Source organism: Podarcis tiliguerta (genome assembly GCF_965153285.1).
Source record: "Podarcis tiliguerta genome assembly, chromosome: 16".
NCBI lineage: Eukaryota > Metazoa > Chordata > Lepidosauria > Squamata > Lacertidae > Podarcis > Podarcis tiliguerta.
Window position 1 is genome coordinate 17,337,918 of NC_139549.1, and position 19,189 is coordinate 17,357,106.

General features: G+C 45.3%; 2 protein-coding genes across 3 annotated transcripts in view; one reads left to right on the forward strand and one right to left on the reverse strand.

The window, feature by feature from the left end:
• Positions 1-1,560: 1,560 nt before the first annotated feature.
• BANF1 (barrier to autointegration nuclear assembly factor 1) lies at positions 1,561-7,551 on the reverse strand. Of its 2 annotated transcripts, none has more exons than XM_083417435.1 (3): positions 7,398-7,551; positions 3,016-3,155; positions 1,561-2,251 (listed from the first exon to the last, which is right to left on the reverse strand). In XM_083417435.1, the coding sequence occupies exons 2-3, from the start codon at positions 3,136-3,138 to the stop codon at positions 2,105-2,107; spliced, it is 270 nt and encodes an 89-aa protein (XP_083273561.1). In that variant the 5' UTR covers positions 3,139-3,155; positions 7,398-7,551; the 3' UTR covers positions 1,561-2,104. The 2 variants fall into 2 exon arrangements, with proteins under 2 accessions (XP_083273561.1, XP_083273562.1); XM_083417436.1 differs by lacking the exon at positions 7,398-7,551 and adding an exon at positions 4,818-4,951.
• Positions 7,552-11,917: 4,366 nt separating this feature from the next.
• Positions 11,918-19,189, forward strand: part of ITGA10 (integrin subunit alpha 10) — a 53,021-nt gene continuing 45,749 nt past the window's right edge. The window contains exon 1 of the mRNA XM_083417287.1: positions 11,918-12,256. Coding sequence (XP_083273413.1) covers positions 12,205-12,256 — 52 coding nt within the window. The 5' untranslated portion in view covers positions 11,918-12,204. The remainder of the gene's footprint in view (positions 12,257-19,189) is intronic.

Consider the following 19,189-nt stretch of genomic DNA (forward strand, 5'->3'; position numbering starts at 1 on the left):
AAGCAGACACTAGATGCCAGCAGCTGGAGGAAAACAAGGTAACAATAAGTTACCTGGCTGCCAAGCAACCTGAAACATGGCATGTGTTTGTATACATACTAATGGTGCCAGGGTATAGCTACATCTTCCTGTTGTACAATGGTGAGATCAGATTTTCCACTGTGTGCCACAGATCCAAGCTATGGACACTTGTTATCTGTCCCAAAACACATAGGATTGCCACATGAAATTCATCTGCCCATGTCTGCATATTGTTCTCTGAACTTGCCACAATCCCTGTGTGCAGAGGTAAAGCACATAAGAACCTATGTTTAGCCCTGTTGGATAAGGCCAGCAGCCAGCAGATGGTTAAGAGTGTGGTGATGATAATGCCAAGACTGCAAGTTTGATCCCCATAAGGGACAGCTGCATATTCCTGCATTGCAGGACTTAGATGATCCTCAGGGTCCCTTTCAACTCTGATTCCTCTAGTCCAGCATCCTATACTCACAGTGGCTGACCAGATGCCTGTGAGAAGCCAGCAAGCAGGATCTGAGCACAAGAAACTTCTCCCCTCCTACGGCTTCCAGCAATTGCTGTCTGCAAGTGTAAAGGCACAGCATAGCTATCAAGGCTAGTAGCCATTGATAGCCCTCTCCACCATGTATGTCTGATCCTCTTTTAAAGCCATGAACCAGTAGGACAGTATATGAACACGAGATGAAATAGCATGTAATTTAAAATGTTCTGCAGGACTCTGAGCAGCAAAGACTCACCCGGCTCCTGCTGGCATCTGCCCACAAGATAGCCAAGGGAGAGTACATTTCCACACCCCTAAGGTGAGGAACAAAGGCAGGAAGAGCTGGTTTGGGCAGTGATGGGAGCCTTCTGGCAACAAGACAGAAACATAGGGGGAGCCAAAATGGGTGGAGATGGGGTAGCAGTTATGAAGTCCTGAAATGCTGCAAACTCTGCCCACTGCTAGCAGGTACCTCCCTGGCAGATTACCTCCCTGGGCTGTAGCGCAGAAAATAGGTTCCCTGTTCCAACCTCAAGGTTGGGCCAAGTAACACTTATTGTAAGGCACAAATATTTTTATGTAAATTTCAAATTCTATGCCAGGGCAAGATTATCCCTTACCATTCCTAACTTTGACAGCCATCTAGATTTTGCCCGTTTTAGAATGATGTCCAGGGAAGGTGGCAGAGCATTGTTCTACCCAACTATTTGGGATAATTTCTATCCTAAGAACCAGGCCAGAATGCTCAGCCTCCTTCGGCATACATTTAAAACAGGCAACTGTAAGGGTCACATTCTGTTGGAAGGGGCTACATGCCAAGAGTGGTTGGAGTCAGTAGCAGTGCTGGATTGCTCTCTTCCTACCTGGACGAGTTTGGGGAAAGAACTGTGCTCCATCATGAGGCTGAGACTCACAACTCCTGACTTTCGCCATCACTTCAGCAACCTCAGGTAGATACTAAACCCTTAATAAACTTCCTTGTGGGATCAAGACACAAATTGGATTCCCGCACCCCTTTCCCCGAAACAGCTCACTCCAATTAATTTTCAAGCAACACTGAATAGTTAACACAGCTGATTTTTATTGATTTAAAAACTTTGCAATGATTTTTGGTTCTTGCCAATAAACCGAGTAGCATAAAAATTATAGCAGGGATCAAACACTGGAGAGAAATCACAAAAATAATAGGCCTAATAACATCTTTTTTCTTCAGAATTGACAGGTAAATCTCAGTCTAACTGGAGCTCAAACAAAGGGAGTAGGGGAACTTCCATTATTGTTAGCAGGCAGGTCTGGTTCTGGAGTTGGGTGGCCTAACAGTGAGGGGGCTTGCAATTAAAGCCACATAAAAAACGACCTACATGGAGCATCGAATTAGAACATTTGATGTTTCTCAACCCTCTCCCTGGAGGAAAAAAGATTCAGTTACATTAAAAGGCAGTCATGGCTCCCCCCCCACCCCAGTGTTGGGAGCAATAGCCCCCAGCAGCCCATGTAGATGCTAGAAGGTTTATAAGAAGTGGGTGCTGAGAGAGATGGGGAGGAACAATCTCTATTCAACTACAAAAGCCCTAACAGCATCCACCAGGCTTTGGCCAACATCATTCACAAGAAAGCATCACACCATTCCTTCAGGCAGCCATAACAGTCTCTGGATTGCTTGGCATTGGCACCGCACGTGTCCTTCAACCACTCGCGGAAGAGGTCCTCGTCCTTCTTCAGGACTAAGAACTGTCCCAGAACCACGTATGCCTGGGTTCAAGAAAGCAAGGGGGAGGGGACACACACACAAAGAGGATTAGCAACTTGGGTAAAAAAAAGAGAGGCTACCTATATCAGACCCCTTTGGGAATGAAAATTCCAGAATACCCCTCCGCGACCAGGTGCCCTCCAGAGGTTTTGGACTACAGCTGCCTCAGTTTGATGGGAGTTGTAACCCAAACTATCTTGAGGACTCAAGGTTGTGAAACGCTGTTCTAGAAGCACAGAAAATCTGGGAACACAGAAGTTATCCTTTCAGTGCAGCAGTTTGAGTTTTGGACCCAAGACTTGGGTTCAAGTCCTCATAGATAAACAACTACCTGGCATTCAGAAGACATCTTAAGGCAGCCCTGTTAAGGGAAGTTTTTAACGTATGACATATTAGTGTAATTTTTGTCTTTGTGGAAGCCGCCCAGAGTGGCTGGGGAAACCCAGCCAGATGGGTGGGGTACAAATAATAAATTATTGTTATATTATTATTACTCACTCTACCACAAAGACTAATTGAACGCAGGCCTACTGAGATTCAAAATGACTGCTGCATTGCATAGGCCCTGAAAAGCAGGCTGCAGCAGTCATCAAAATGGAGCATGTCTCTCCTGATCTTGTAGTCCTGCAGGTACTCCTGGTACCTCTGAAGTGACCCCCCCCCCCTGCAGAGGCTTGTCTGGAGGCTAGAAAGCATCAATCTGCCCAAGTTCATTTCCTACACCATAAACCTATTTTGCTTTCAGACCCAATGGCCCAGAAGATACCTTGTCAAAGCCTTTGTCTTCCAGCTTCCTGCCAAGTACATCTCCAATGCCAGCTAAAGTACCAACAGACTTGTCCCCCATGGGCTCAGCCACGAAGTCCCGATGCTTCTGACTGGTGGTCATGTTGCCTGCAGCTCTGCCTGCAAAAGAACTCAAGAGATCAGTGGTGAGGTGTCAGAACTAAAGGGTGGGTAGCATCACCAGGCAGTTGAGAAAACCCACAGGATGCTAGAACTGCAACTGTTATACAGCTTATTTGTTTACTATTCCAGGGAGGAAGAAACAGAGTGAGCCATGTCAACGGGGGCATTAGGAGTGTATACTCCCCTGCCTGGTTGGCCAAAAAGCCTGCAGTGAATTAGCCAATAATTCTCCAGCATTAGGTAGCTTTCTTTAGAATGCCCATGGATGTTACCACACCATACCTTAGATGCAGAGGCACAGAACATTTTCCACTTGTAAAACATGCATGTAAATGAGGAACTGTAGCATAAATTAAATGTGTACACTTTGCTAATTTATGTGTTTGGCAACACTTAGTGTTTATTTTGATACTGTGGTAAAAAATTTTTTTACTGAGATTTGTTGTCCAAGTTGGAGGATGTATTTAAAGATAGTGACCTGGCTCAAATGCCATGTTAAATCTTAGTTTAAATGTGAATAAGGCTTTTCACCCATCCCCTATGCAGGTGGCACACACAAACATATCAGAGTATGGCTTGTTGTGTTGTGAGAACTCAGTGCATGACTTGTTCCTTTCAAACAAACAATGCACACCCAAGTCAGAAACAAGCCATGAACCATAGCTTGTTTGATGTTTGCCTGAATAAATAAAATGCAAACCAGACTTCTATGTTTCAAATGTAAATGAGCCAATATATAAACTAGGCAGTTTTTAAGCTGTAATTAACTTTTTTGAGCTCACACACAAATATATATAAAGTTCAGCTCGCTGTGTGTGCAAGGACTGGTACATAAGCTTATGTTAATGTGTTATGTACATATCTTAAAGCAAATATCAAGTAAAAACAATTAACAGCTAAAGCTTTGAGCACAGATTAATACTTTATTATGTACATTGTGATCAGGAAATTAAATTTAAATAATTAAAAAAAAATCATCTCCTTCCAGCTATTGAGCAATTTATTTGGAAGCAGTGCTTTTATGTTAATTTTTAGGGTTTGGTTACCAAAGTGAGTCAGACATACTAGATCAGATCCCAGTTGGTTACAGAAGCAGAAAATGTTTATTCAAAAGTTTTCAGAGCACACCACTGCTCAGATTGTACACAGAATGGGGGCGGGTGTTTTTGCAAAGAACCATTTGTAAAATAAAGCATAGTCAGCAGCGCTGTTACTATTTCCAACACAAGTGTCAGAGGCAATGCACCACTTCTCAACCATGGTTGCACCTGAGACTGCAAAAACAAGATCTCATTGCTCCTACTAGCTGTATCCAGTTTAGGGGAGATGGGGAAGAGGCCAAAAGCTAAAGTTTGACTGGACAGTTCTAGAGTTCACACTTGGAAAGTGGGAGGGGGCTCAGTTAGGGCCATTACAGCTTTCACAACAGCTACTGCAATCTTTGGAAGTTTCCGATTCCAACAGCAGCCAGCCAGAGGGTGGCACTTGCTACTGTTCCCTAGGTTCACACAGTCTCCGATTGATGACTGCAATAATGACATAGCCTCCTGGTAAGGGAATACAGCCAGGGAAGCAGCAAGAGGTGTTACTTGACACAGCTAAATAAGGCAAAGCGGTACTGAAGGGCAGGCAGCTAAATAAGGTAATAGCGCCACCTACCAGAGAGTGAATTGAAGAACACTCAGTGGAATGAGGTGGGGCTTGGTCTCCTTTGATTCCTCACTGGCACCTGGGGCTAACTGGAACAGCAGAACCATCACCAGCCAGGGCAGAAGGTGGCTTAGGGGGTTCTTTTGTTCCAGCACTACCAGGATGACACAGAAGGACCTATGTTGGGCTGCTCTTCAGGAGAGAAACCAGCCTAGGACTCAGGAGATCCAAGCACTTTCACATTCTACCTCACCTCCACAGAATCCTCTTGGTTCTATTGCTGGTGGAAGGAACACCAGAGGTAGCCACTCACTCATTCAGGTGAATGCTAGTCTTCTGATGCAGTCAAGAAAGCTAGTACAGTGGTACCTCAGGTTACAAATGCTTTGGGTTACAAACACTTCAGGTTACAAACTCCGCTAATCTGGAAGTAGTACCTTGGGTTGAGAACTTTGCCCCAGAATGAGAACGGAAATTGCACACCCATGTGTGCGGCGGCGGCAGCAGCAGAAGGCCCCATTAGCGAAAGCGCGCCTCAGGTTAAGAGCGGTTTCGGGTTAAGAACAGACCTCCAGAACGAATTAAGTTCGTAACCCGAGGTACCACTGTAGTGCTCCTCTAGATGTTAAGGCTTCCAACTCCACCAGCCCCAGATAGCATGGCCGGTAGGTAAGGATGATGAGAGTTGTAGCTCAACAACTTCTGAGGGACTGTTGGCTACCTATACCTGTCCTAACCCCTCCTCTCTCTCCAGCATTAGGTTGCTTTGGTTCACTGAGGCTGGAATCCTAATGCCAAAGTTCTTACTTCATCTTCCAAATAATAGTAAAAAAGGCTATTTGTTAGCGTTACAGGTTTAGGATGAAAATAAACCCACCTACTAAGGTCAGAGCTCTGAGTCAGCACTCAATATCAGACTGTTTGCTGCTTCAGAGCAGAGCCCCCAAAGCTAAATTTATGTGAGAAAACCAATCAACAAATGTGAGTACAGATTATTATTGTTGTTAAATCAAATTTCTATACCGCCCTTCATCTGAAGATCACAGGGCAGTTTACAATACAATACCAAAAAAATATATATTACAATTGTGGGGAGGGCAGGTGGTGGGAACACTTGGGTGAGGGGTGAAGAGCCAAGTCAAGCAGCCTGCTTGGGAAGAGTGTAGGTGCCTGCACCACTTTGCCTCACCTTCTCCTCCCACCTTTCTGATTTTACTAGCAACAACCCCCATGGAAAAAGTCTACCACACCCAAACGCTCCCTTGCAAAATACTTGGGGAAGATGAGGCAACCTAAGCCAGAGATGGGAAGGTTGAAATAAGACACAATGAATTAAGGAAAATCTTAGGTAGCTCAGCACAGAGGAACTGACAGGCACTACCTCACAAGTCAACTGTCTTTCTATCCCCAACAACTAAGGCAGAACAAAGACAAATCTCATTCAAGCCAGTCAGTTTCTTTGGGAGGGCTTCAAACAATGTTACATTGTTGTGTCTTAATATTACATCCCAAAACATTTGGAAATGTTCCAACAAATCATTTCCAAGTACAGTACTGTAAGGCTTTCAGTGTTACGCCCCATTAATCCATTTATCTGGGTGTAAGCTCAATTGAACTCCTATTGACTTACTTCTGAGTACCATAGGGTTCACTGTTCACTGGGACTCATTCCTTTTTTAAAAACTGCTTAAGAATGCAGTGAACTAGGATTTAGCGTTCAGCCCACTAACTACACTCAGGACTGAGTTGTGAATGTGCTTGGTTGAACTTTCTCCCCAATCAGATATTGCCTGATTATTCATGGAGAAAATGGGAGATATTTTTACATACCATAAAAAGTCAACACGCTGCACTTTGGTACTTCCCGAATTGTGTTTGGTAACTACAACAAAGGCCAAATCAGTTCCCCATAATCTGAGGGATTGCATAATCCCCTCTTTGCCCATTTTAACATTTCTCTCCCCGAAAACCCACATTGCTTATCCATCAGGGGCAAACCCAGCCTCTCTTTTTTTAAAATCAGTAACTGCTTTGACAGCTTCACTTGTGAGTTATTGGAGCAGGAATCCCCTTTCTGGAAGCGAACATTAAAACAAACATCTTGGGGGAGTGATTTTCAAACTTTTTTTAAAAAAAGTTTAAAAACAAACTTCCCTTCAGCTGTTTTACTGCAATTCCTTCTGTTAATCCTGGAGTCTTTCTCTCTGTGAAACCGCCCTTAAGCAAAAAGGAGAGGCCTAAAACGAATAAGCCAAACAACATCCCTGGAAGGTAGGCAGACACCATGATGAAAAAGATTAATACATGGAGAGGACGGTGGGAGGAGAGAGAAGCTCAAACTGCTCAGCATGAAGTTCCTGGTGTGTAATGTTTGTGGATTAAAGAGGCTCCATTAATACGCCTCAAGTGAAGAGGGCGGGTGGAGGGAAAGGCGGTGGCGGCGGCGCCTCATGGCCACTCGCTTACGGTTCTTATCACCATCCAAGCAGCCGCCAGCCTCCCACAAACCTGAGGGGCTTCACCCGCCCCCCTCACCGCCGGTAGCCCCTGGCCGCCCCCGCTCCCTTTCCCGCCCTCCGAGCCGCTCACCTGCTCTCTCGCCTCAACCGTCGCTCCCGCGCTCCCCTGGGTACCACTTCCGGGTAACACAGGAAAGCTGGGCGTGAGGAGCGCGGCCTAGAGGGCGCTCTAGGCTTCCTACGTTTGCCCAGGGAAGTCCAGAGCTAAGCTCATAGAGATTCGATGGAGACGATCTTTCTATGGTCGGAGCGCCATAAAAACAGGACGGCTGCGGCACTCTAGGTTTCTCGGCGGTTTCTCTATGGAGGAGGGAGGCTCTTGTTATTGGGAGAACCGAAAAGGCGGGATAATTTGAGGAACGCGCGAAAAGAGGGCGGAGGGGGAATAATTGCGCATTTGCTAACATTTTATAATCACCCTACACACACACACACTACAATATCTGAAGAAGTGTGCATGCACACGAAAGCTCATACCAATAACTAACTTAGTTGGTCCCTAAGGTGCCACTGGAAGTAAATTTATATTATATTATATTATTATATTATATTATATTATATTATATTATATTATATTATATATTACCTCCTGTAACTAGAACTACAGTATCTTGAAAGAGTCCATCAACGGTGTCTCTGAGAAATTTTACACATCACTTGGGAAGACAGGCGAGCTAATGCCAGTGTATTGGAAGAAGCAAAGATCACCAGTCCCGAAGCAATGATTCTTCAACATCAACTTCACTGGACTGGTCCTGTTGTTTGGATGCCTGATTATCGTCTTCCAAAGCAATTACTCTATTCCCAACTAAAGAATGGAAAGCGAAATACTGGTGGACAACATAAGTCTCTCAAGGCAAATCTAGAAAAATGTACTGTATAAACACTGACAATTGGGAAACACTGGGCTGTGAGCGCTCCAATTGGAGAACAGCCTTTACCAAAGGTGTCATGGACTTTGAAGACGCTTGAACTCAGGACGAAAGGGAGAAATGTTCTAAGAGGAAGGTATGTTTGGCAAACCCTCATCATGATCAACTCCTGCCTGGAAACCTATGTCCCTGCTGTGGAAGGGCATGTGGATATAGAATTTGCCTCCACAGTCACTTACGGACACACTGTTAAGACCATGTTCATGGAAGACAGGTCTGCATAAAAGGCGGATCTACACCACAAGTGATTTCCAAAAAGAAGAAGAACATACACATACACCCTGCACGCGTGCACACACACACACACACACACAAAATAAAATAATAATAATAATAATAATAATAATAATTATACCCCACCCATTTGGCTGGATTTGTGTATTTTTTTGCTCAGATCAGAAAAAAAATCACAAATTTATAGCAAATTTATAAAGCACATTGCTTTTTTGCTGCCAAACTATAAATTTGTGATTTTTTTTTCTGAGCAAAAATTTTAAGAAGCAAAAGAAGTTAAAAATCCCCCCCCCCCAAATATGTTTGGTCCCAGGCCACAGAGAGGTTAGGCTGGCCTCAACTAGAGCCAGGGCTTTCTCGGCTGTGGCTCCAATCTGGTGGAACGCTCTGTCACAAAAGACTAGGGCCCTGTGGGACTTGACATCTTTCCTCAGGGCCTGCAAGACAGAGCTTTCCTAAGAACTTGCATGAAAGTGGCCTCCCAATTTTTCTCACAGGCCCATATAAGTTCAGCACAAACAGTTGGGCCTGGTGAGCATTTAAGGTCCCCAACCCTAATCTGTCGGTTGCCATCCGATTGGATTTTATGACAATAAAGATATTATTTTATGACAATAAAGATATTATTATTATTATTATTATTATTATTATTATTATTTATTCTGATCCTGATCTGATTTGAGGATGTATTTTAATTGATTGTCTGATTTTATGTTAATGTATTAAACATTTGACGTTAGCCGCTCTGAGCTTGGCTTTGGCTGGGGAGGGCGGGATATAATAATAATAATAATAATAATAATAATAATAATAATAATAATAATAGAATTTATATCAGGCTCTTCCTTCTGGAGTTGCCCAGCACGGCAAACTTCTACATAATTTAAAAACGAGCAAAGGGAGAAAAAAAATCTAAAAAATAATTGCAATTAAACCATCTAAAAGCAGTTACAGTTAAAAATATTCTAAAAGCATTGTTCCATCCAGTGTCCTGAGTAGTGTTCTTCAGCTAACAGTAAGTAAATAAAAAGAAGGGGGGAAATACAGTGTGTATAGACAATTTAAAATAAAGAAATAAACCAAGACTATTACAGGAAAGACAGGCAAATGTCCAGAAAAGCTCACCTAACTGTGAGCCAGAAATATTCCCATTTCTCCCCCATATTAAATATACTCTGCTTCTGCTATACTTATTTCAGAAAGAAGGCTCAGCAATGGGGGCTGTGGGTGTGTTTGTCCACCAGGGGGAGCTGCACCCTCAGGAATGAATGACCTACCCATGATGGGTCCCCATGACCCATCTGTCTATCTCTGGAGTTGGCAGGACAGGAAGAGTGTGAAGGTCATGGCTGCCCAGCACCTTCTTTCAAATCCAAGATGCACTGCAAAGCCACTAAATGTCTCAATTTGCTCCGAGGCAAATCCGGCCTGTGCCCTTAAGCACCTATGGAAAATCTGGCATTTTGTGTCTTCAGAATATAAATATTCAGGATTCATCAGTGATATGAGCTGATGGGTGTGCTTTTGGGGGGGGGGTTGGGTCTTGTGGGCCTAACTGAACCCCTAGTTGGCCAAGACCGGCCCGAGGGCTGCATGTTCTCCTGCTGTAGTCAATAAGTGCAATTGCCAACGAGGTTGGCACTGCCAGGCACATGCCCATGGGCACGGCAGGGGCCTCCTAGTTAATCCCCGGATCCTTCCCTGTTGCCGCCCATCGCTGTTGCTGCCACCTGTTCACTTGCCCTCTCCAGGGGAGCAAGCCATAAAAGGAGCCACCAGCAGCTCACTCCTTATCCTCTAGTGGATTCGGCCCAGAGGCAAAGCAGGGTGAGTGAATGGGCAGTTGTGACAGTGTCAAGGTGGAAGGGGTGTCCTCGGGCAGTACTGAGAGAGCATCTTGTCCTCCGCCTGCTCAAAACCTTGATTCAGCCTGTACTGCTGCTCCATTGAATGCTGAGGGCTTCAGGGAGAAGGAAAATGGCTTCACTTCCACAAATGTTTCGAAGTTCCTGCTCAGACTGGACCACTGTGGCAAGGAGTGGCTCGGTTTGGGAGGCCGCTCCCATGCCCCATTGTGCTGACATGGAGTCCTTAATTCGGGGTTTCGGTTGCACAAAGCTCCTACTCGCTTTCCACACAAACCTTTTAATTTCTTACCACAAAGGAATTTGCTGCTCCAGGGCAACGGCAAAGCTTTACAAGCGGAAGGAAACCGACAAACACACACACAAATGTTGTCTTTTACTGACTCAACTGCATCGAGCATATGAAGAGCTTGCTGGATCAGGCCAGTGGCCCATCTAGGCCAGCATCTTATTCTCACAGTGGTTGGCCTACCTGTGGGGAACCTGCAAGCAGCACCTGAGCACAAGAACTCTCCCTGCTCTTAGGGTACCCAGTGACTGGTATTCAGAAGCATTGCTGCCTCTGACTTTGGAGGCAGAGCATAACAACCATGGCTCATAGCCATTGATAGCCTTCTCTTCCATTAATTTGTCCCATCCTGCTTTAAAGCCATCCAAGTTGCTGTGGGAATGAGTTCCACAGTCTGTGAGTTCCACAGTCTTAAGTACAGTGGTACCTCGGGTTACATACGCTTCAGATTACAGACTCTGCTAACCCAAAAATATTACCTCAGGTTAAGAACTTTGCTTCAGGATGAGAACAGAAATCGCACGGCAGCAGTGGGAGGCCCCATTTGCTAAAGTGGTACCTCAAGTTAAGAACAGTTTCAGGTTAAGAATGGATCTCCGGAACGAATTAAGTACTTAACCCAAGGTACCACTGTATTGTGGCATTGGTGACACTGGGACAAGCATCCCCTGAAGTCTATCAAGAGGCCCTGATCCTTGTTTTCACAAATGTTTAGGGAATGGCTATGATTGTGGAGAAATTACACTCTACATATGTTCAGAGGCTAACTCATTTTAATTATTCCATCCTACGTTCCAGGGCTGAGACCACGGCTGGCATTGCCATCAAGTTCCAGGGCCATCTCAGGGTTGGAGTGAAGCCTAGGAAATGTCAGAGAAGTGTGTCAGCTACTTTAATAAAACTAATAATTAATAAACAACAACAGGAAATGCTTGTTTATAAAAATGAAGAGTGTCATTGAAGATCATTGCCAGTGAAGTTGGGGCTGTCTGTTCCTGGAATGCCTCAGGTGGGAGAATCGGCTGTGCTTATTCAGCAGTAAAATAATTGCACTCTGTGTACGGTCAGAGATGGTTAAAACTTAAAGAATATCAGACAGCGACTCTTGGTCTCTTACAGCTTTTTATCACCATGGTTCACCCACAAAATATGAGCAATTTTCTCTCCATTTTCCGGCATATAATTTGGGTTGTTTTCTACTTTGTGATTTTGGTATCTTTTAAAATAAATAACTTTTCCCTTCCCTCTCTTTTTCCTTTTTCTTTTTTAAAGCGAGTTGCATCTACATGACGGAGGAAGGAGCACAGAGGGAAGGCTGAACGTCTAATTTATTTTTAGCAGCCAATTGGAACTTTTTTCCCGAGATGAAGGAGGGAAAGGAAAAAAAAAATTGGTGGTGTACGAGAGAGGCCAGCAGAAGACAGTGTAACCTTTGAGGCTCTGCTGCTTCTGCAAACGCCACCACTCAGCTGCTGAGGCGAGGGTCCAAATGTCCAAACGGCCTCGATTTTCTTTCGGGACGTCCTGCTACTAGTGTGGATTCCGACTGGAGTGATAATGATGGGGCCATACAGCTGCTCCTGCTACCTCTTCCTTCTCCTGCTACCAGGTACCCTTATTCCAGAATATTTAAGCCCATTTTAAAAGACGGAAAGGCTAAGTGGCTGAAGAATTTATCCTGAAGTTAGGAGAGAACAGGGGGGTGGAAGGGGGGCAGCTCTATCAAGATACAGGTTTACTGGATGTCATTAAGGGCTCCTGAGTGGGAGGAAAGCAGAACTGACCCAAGGGGAGACCATGTCTCAATCTTGCTGCAATGGACGGATTGTGCAACCAGCCATTCAAAATTCCTTGTGCCTTCCTTTGGCTTAGCCTCTCTGCAAATGGTGGTAGTAGTAATAGTTGTTGTTTTTAAATCTTTTTATTTTAAGTGTTTCATTTTTTAAAAAAAAAGCTGACTCATCAGCAAAAAATCACTCTCTGAGTGGTTTACAAACCACTACAAAAGAGGCAGTCCTTGCCTTCAGGCTTAGAATCTGAAAGAGACACAGCACAGAAGGAAAATGGTTGGGCGGGAGGAGGTAATACACAAGCTCAGGTTCAAGTTGGAGGCAGTGGTGGCCACCAACTTGAATGGCTTTAAAAGAAGTCTGGACAAATTGATGAAGGACAAGGCTATCAATGGCTACTAGCCACAATGGCTCCGCTCTCTATGGTTGGAGGCAGTCATGCTTCTGAATACCAGTTGCTGGAAGCCACAGAAGGGGAGAGGGTTCTTATGGTCTGGTGCTGCTTGTGGGCTTCCCACAGACAGCTGTTGGTCCACTCTGTTGTTGCCAACCTAGCAGTTCGAAAGCACACCAGTGCAAATAGATAAATAGGTACCGCTGCAGCGGGAAGGTAAACGACTTTTCTGTGCGCTCTGGTTTCCATCATGGTGTCCTGTTGCGCCAGAAGCAGTTTAGTCATGCTGGCCACATGACCTGGAAAAGCTGTTTGTGGATGAACGCCTGCTCCCTCAGCCTGAAAGCGAGATGTGCGCCACAACCCCATAGTTGCCTTTGACTGGACTTTACCGTCCAGGGGTCCTTTACTTTACCACTCTGAGAATGAGATGCTGAACGATATGGGCCGCTGCCCTAATCCAGTAGTCTTCTTCTTATGTCCCAGTGATCTGTCTTAAAAATAATGATTTGGGTTCAAATCAGTGCCTTAGAGCATTCATACAAAGAGCTTCGCATCCGTGATATCAGTAATCCCTGTGACAGCACTGTGAGGTAGGTCTGAAGCATTATTTTAACATTAGAAATGAAGGTACAGTGGTACCTCAGGTTACATACGCTTCAGGTTACAGACTCTGCTAACCCAGAAATAGTACCTTGGGTTAAGAACTTTGCTTCAGGATGAGAACAGAAATTGTGCTCCGGTGGCGTGGCGGCAGCGGGAGGCCCCATTAGCTAAAGTGGTGCTTCAGGTTAAGAACAGTTTCAGGTTAAGAACGGACCTCGGGAATGAATTAAGTAGGTACTTAACCTGAGGTACCACTGCATTGAAGTGGTGGACGAGATCCAACATCACACCCTGGGGTGTTACGGGGTCTCCCTTCCTCTTGTCTCCTCTTCAGCGCCCACCCACCCAAATCTGCTCCAGAGTTCCCCTACCCTGTGGGCCAGATTTGGGGGAGGGAACTGAGAAGCTGCCGAGGGGAGAGAAGTGGAAGTCTTCTTTAACCAAGCAGGATGTCACAACTGGATAACCCCGAGAGATGAAGTCATGACAAGGGCGAGATCTTGTGTCATCTTAAAAAGTAACATATTAGTTACGGCATAAGCTTTCACAGACTACTTCATCATGCATGAAGTGTTGCCCTGAGCTATAGGTATAAAGACACATCTTTTTTGGAGGGGAAGCAGGGATTGCAAACAGCTTGGAGGGAAATGAAATGTGGGAAACTATTACCTTGCTATACATAAAAGTATATAGCAGTGTTCGCCCACCTGGTGCCCCCCAGATGTTTTGGACTACAACTCACATCAGCCCCCGCTAGCACAGCCATGCCGTAACCCAGCATGTTATGGTTTCAAAGTCCACAATAAAAAGTCACCAATTTAATCTTGGATTTACTCGCACAGAGACCACAAAAGTAACCTGGAGGGAGATTAACTAGGAATAGCTATTGGCCCAGATAACATGAACGGCCAGCTCTTTCCCAGCTCTGAGTGGGAGACACCTTTTTTCTCTCTCTTTAAGAGGGGTTCTCATTTCCTTCTCTCTAGTTATAATGAGAACTTCATCGCTTCTGGTCACTTTTGCCTTCACTGCAGGGTTCCCCCGACAATGTGAGCTCTGCAAGACCTGAGCATGATGAGTTAAAACAGCTTCTCATGAAAATACACTTTGCTAAACCTCAGCTAGGGACGCAGGTGGCACTGTGGGTAAAACCTCAGTGCCTAGGACTTGCTGATCGTAAGGTCGGCGGTTCGAATCCCCGCAGCAGGGTGAGCTCCCGTCGTTCGGTCCCAGCTCCTGCCCACCTAGCAGTTCGAAAGCACTCTTAAGTGCAAGTAGATAAATAGGTACCGCTTTCTAGCGGGAAGGTAAACGGCGTTTCCGTGTGCTGCACTGGTGCAGGCTCGCCAGAGCAGCTTCGTCACGCTGGCCACGTGACCTGGAAGTGTCTTCGGACGGCGCTGGCTCCCGGCCTCTTGAGCGAGATGAGCGCACAACCCTAGAGTCGGTCACGACTGGCCCGTACGGGCAGGGGTACCTTTACCTTTTTAAACCTCAGCTGCTGGACAGCAGAGATCTAGCATCTTGCAGGTACCAGTTGGATCTGCAAAGCAGAATATAAAAATCAATCTTACACAGTGAAGCCAAGTTTTATTTACATTTAGAAATCAGGTCTGATTGGCAAAGCTGTCCACTGCCTTTTATTGCATTGGGACTGACAATAACTTTGTTCTATGTTTCCCCAAAACTGCATTTCTAAGGGGCTTCTTGAGCCTTGGGGTCAGGAGGAATCACCCCAGATCTTTTTCTTTTCTGGGGCTTACATACATTGCACATCAATAGTTTTGCACAACTTCTGTTCCTTTCAGAGGGGCTTGTTTGGAAGAACTTTCTGAAGGTGGATTGTGTCCCTGGGGGTCAGATCCGTCTCATTTCCCACTCTTCCACCCATTAATGGCACCCATAACATCTTACTGGGAGTAAGAACTTGCTTTGTACTACATGGGAACAAAGGAAGCTGCCTGAAGTGTAGGTGGGTTCCCACGATGAAAGATGCAGTGATAACAGCAAGAACCTTTTATTGAACTACATGACTGGCAAACAGGGGCAAAGCAACTGCTTATATACATTTCTGAAAGCCTGGGCCACTCCCAACGTGATTGGCTGTCTAAACTTCCAAGCTGCGAATCACGACTCAGAGTTCAAGGACCAATGGCAGAGGCCCAAATTCTGAAATGTTCTGTGATTGGGCATCATGTATCAAATCAGAACACAGGAGCTCAGGATCCTTAGTCCAGACTCAAGCTCAGGCAAACACAGACCGCTGAATATATAATACTGCCTTTTCCCTAGCCAGACTACTGACCCATCTAGCCCAGTATTGTTGACACTGACTGGCAGCAGCTCTCCAGGCTATCAGGCAAGAGTCCTTCCCAACCTACACATTGAAAGCTATATCATGCCACTTTAAACAGTTACAGCTTCCCCGCAAGAATCCAAGGAAGTGTAGTTTGTTCAGGGTACTGAGAGTTGTTAGGAGACACCCCCATATTCCCCTCCTGCTTTGGATTCAGCACAGAGCAGGGCATGCCTCTATTTCCCCAGCTTCCAACCTCAGCCAATAATCCTAATCGTACTTCACCTGTAATTGTACTTCAGATTACAGGTGTGTGGGAACTCATGTGACTGGATGAAATTTAGCTTTTCAACAACTAGCATCGCAAGGCTAGACCCCCAGCGCCGCCACCACCACATAATATGCTGGTTTTCTGTGTAGGAGGATTTTTTCTGTATGGATTTGATTGCAGGAAGTGTTCCAGGTGAGACACAGGCAGGGCCACTTCAGCCACACTCATAAGAACGTAAGGAGAGGCAGCTGGATCAGGCCAAAGGTCCAGCATCCTGTTCTTCCAGTGACCAACCGGATACCCCAATGGGAAATCTGCGAGCAGGAGCCAAGCCCAAGAGCCCTCTCTCTCCCTGCGGTTTCCAGCAATTGATATTCAGAAGCATTGCTGCCTTCAGTGATGGAGGCAGAGCACAGCCATCATGCCTAATAGCTATTGATAGCCCTTTCCTCCTCATTCTCCATCTCAAGGACATGATTCAAGCAAGTCTCCCACCCTCCTCTGGTCCCTACAATCTGTTTTTCCTCTTTCCCTCCCACGCCTTACTCTTTCTCTCTGTTGAGTATTTCTGGACCACTCCCAGCTCTGGAGATGCTGCTAACCAGCTTATATTTTTATGAATGGATATTGCAGGCTTCTTGAGAGCCTTCCTTTTGCAGCACCCGTTGTGATTTAGCAAGCTTGTTTTTGAAGCTTCCTACAAGCCAGGAGGGCAGAAGGGAGGTAGCTTTGGTTTCTATTTATTCCACCATATCCTCTTGTTCTCCACTCCCCCATTCTCTCCCCCCAAATCTATTGACAATGCTAAGGCTTTGAAAAACAGCAAATCCTTGAAACGTTGCAAAGGATTCTGGGATTCTTCTCTCATATTGTACTTTGCCAGTGTTAAGTATTGCTAATCCTGGCCCTGCCTGAAAAGCTGGAGAGCTTCTGCCAGCCGGTGCTGACAATACTGGGCTAGATGGACCGAAGGTCTGAGTCAGTGTTATGCAGCTTCCTGCATTCCTGTGAAAGGTGGGGGTTAAGTGTAGGAAAATAAATCAATTAAATTTGCCTGCCTCAAGTCTAAATAGAGAGCAGGATTAACAATGGACTTGACTCAAGGCTAATGTTGACAAACATTACACCCCCACGTCAGAGAATTTTGCTCACAGAAACAGAGAAATCAGTTGCATTAGGAAAAAAAACAAGATTACAGCTACAGTGGTACCTCTGGTTGCGTACTTAATTCGTTCTGGAGGTCCGTTCTTAACCTGAAACTGTTCTTAACCTGAAGCACCACTTAGGCTAATGGGGCCTCCCACTGCCGCCGCTGTTTTCAGTACTATATGCACACTTTACTTTGCATTGCTCTTTACTTGGCATTGCAAAATTCAGAGCTGTGAGAATGAGTGTGGATTTCTCCAAATAAACATATTTTTGTATGCACTTTAATGTGCATGTTTTTGAAAACAAATTCTCCTAATATGGTGCATTTTTTGTATGTTATTTTCACTAATATGTTCATTTTCATGCATACATACTTTTACCTAATGTGCATTTTTTGCAAACATTCCTTTGTTGGAGAACTGCATTGCAAAAAAGTGCGAATTTTGAAGGCTGGCTGTGTTTCAGTTTGTGCATTATTTAACAAAAATGCAAATTTGGTAGGTTTGCCTTTAAAGGCGAACTCAATAAAGACGTTGTGTCCCATCTCTAGTCAATATTCCAAGACAAAGGCAAGACGGATTGGTTTGAATTCGCCCCCTTTAATTGGTGTTTCCTAAAATATGCTTGTGGGCTATGATTCCTTTGCAAAGTTTTGCTACACCCACCACAGGAGAAAATAAGCCATTTTGACTGCTCATGTGAGATCTCTGGGAAGCAAGGAGGAGACCAAAATTTTGGGATTTGTGAGGAGAAAGAACCTGGTACCTTTTTCTTAAAAAAAGAAAAAAAAAAGAAATGTATTTTAAATTGGCAAAAAGACAGCAGTCTAACAGAACAAAACAAAACAAAAAGTCTAGCAGTATCCTTTTCCCAGTCTCTCTCTCTCTCTCTCACACACACACACCCACACACACACCAGTAGCATCAGTGATGGTAGTGGTGACAGCAGACTATGGCTGTTCTGCCCTCCCACACCTCATCGCCATTCCACCCAGCATCTGCTGCCTGAGGCAGATGCCTCACTCTGCCCAATCGTAGGGCCGGCACTGAACCTATGCAAAGACCCTATGGCTAGAGAGATGAATTAGGAATGGCTTCAGGACTCCACATTAGGAGCCTCCCAGACCCTGAGATTTCAGGGCTCAAACCTGAGATCTAGGGGCAGCGTCTGGTGATGTCAGGTCAGGCCCTGGAGACATAGGTCAATAGGGACGGCGGGGGAGGGAGCAAAGGAGGACCGACCTTCCACTCCCGGAGTGTCTATGCTACAATCTGCAGCCAGCCCCTCTTGGGCCGAAGCTTGCAAGCTGCACGCACGGTCTTCTTAATATTTATATTTATTAAATGCCCCTCACCCACCTGGAGATTCGAGACCTCCACCTGCCACCTGGAGAGGGCCAGGCACACCTGGAGATGTTCAGCTCAGACCTGGAGGTCTGGAACCCCTAAATCGGTGTGAGAAACAATGTATCCAACATTACAGCAAAGTAAAGGGCGCACACCTGAATTCTGGATAACATTGTGTGAACTCAGGTTTTTTTTAAAACACAGCAGTGGGAACGCAGTGAGTGTGCAGAGGGAATCCAAAAGTCTAGACTGTAAGGCTGTGCTCACTTTCCCAGTAAAGGGGAATGTGAGCAGAGCCTTAGAGTCTAGACTTTTGGATTCCCTCCCCTCTCCACCAGTAGTTGAACTACACCAGCCAGCCTGGTGCCCTCCAGATGTTTCGGACCACAACTCCAATCAGCCCCAGTGAAGAGTCCAAAACATCTGGCAAAGGCCAAGCTACACGGTACAAACAGCAAGGTTTGCTTTCGAACTTGTAGTGGAGGTTTGCCGGGCACATTCTCCATAAGTAAGAAGCCGCAATTTATGATATGAGAGATATATATATTTCAGCTTCTACCAGTTCATGATTGCTTTGCTTGTTTCCGTTTGGCATTTGGAATCTGGGGCAGGGACAGACAGAGGTGCCATTGTGCGAGAGGCACGGACAGCGACACCCTTTCCATACACATCCACTTGCGAGCCAGGAA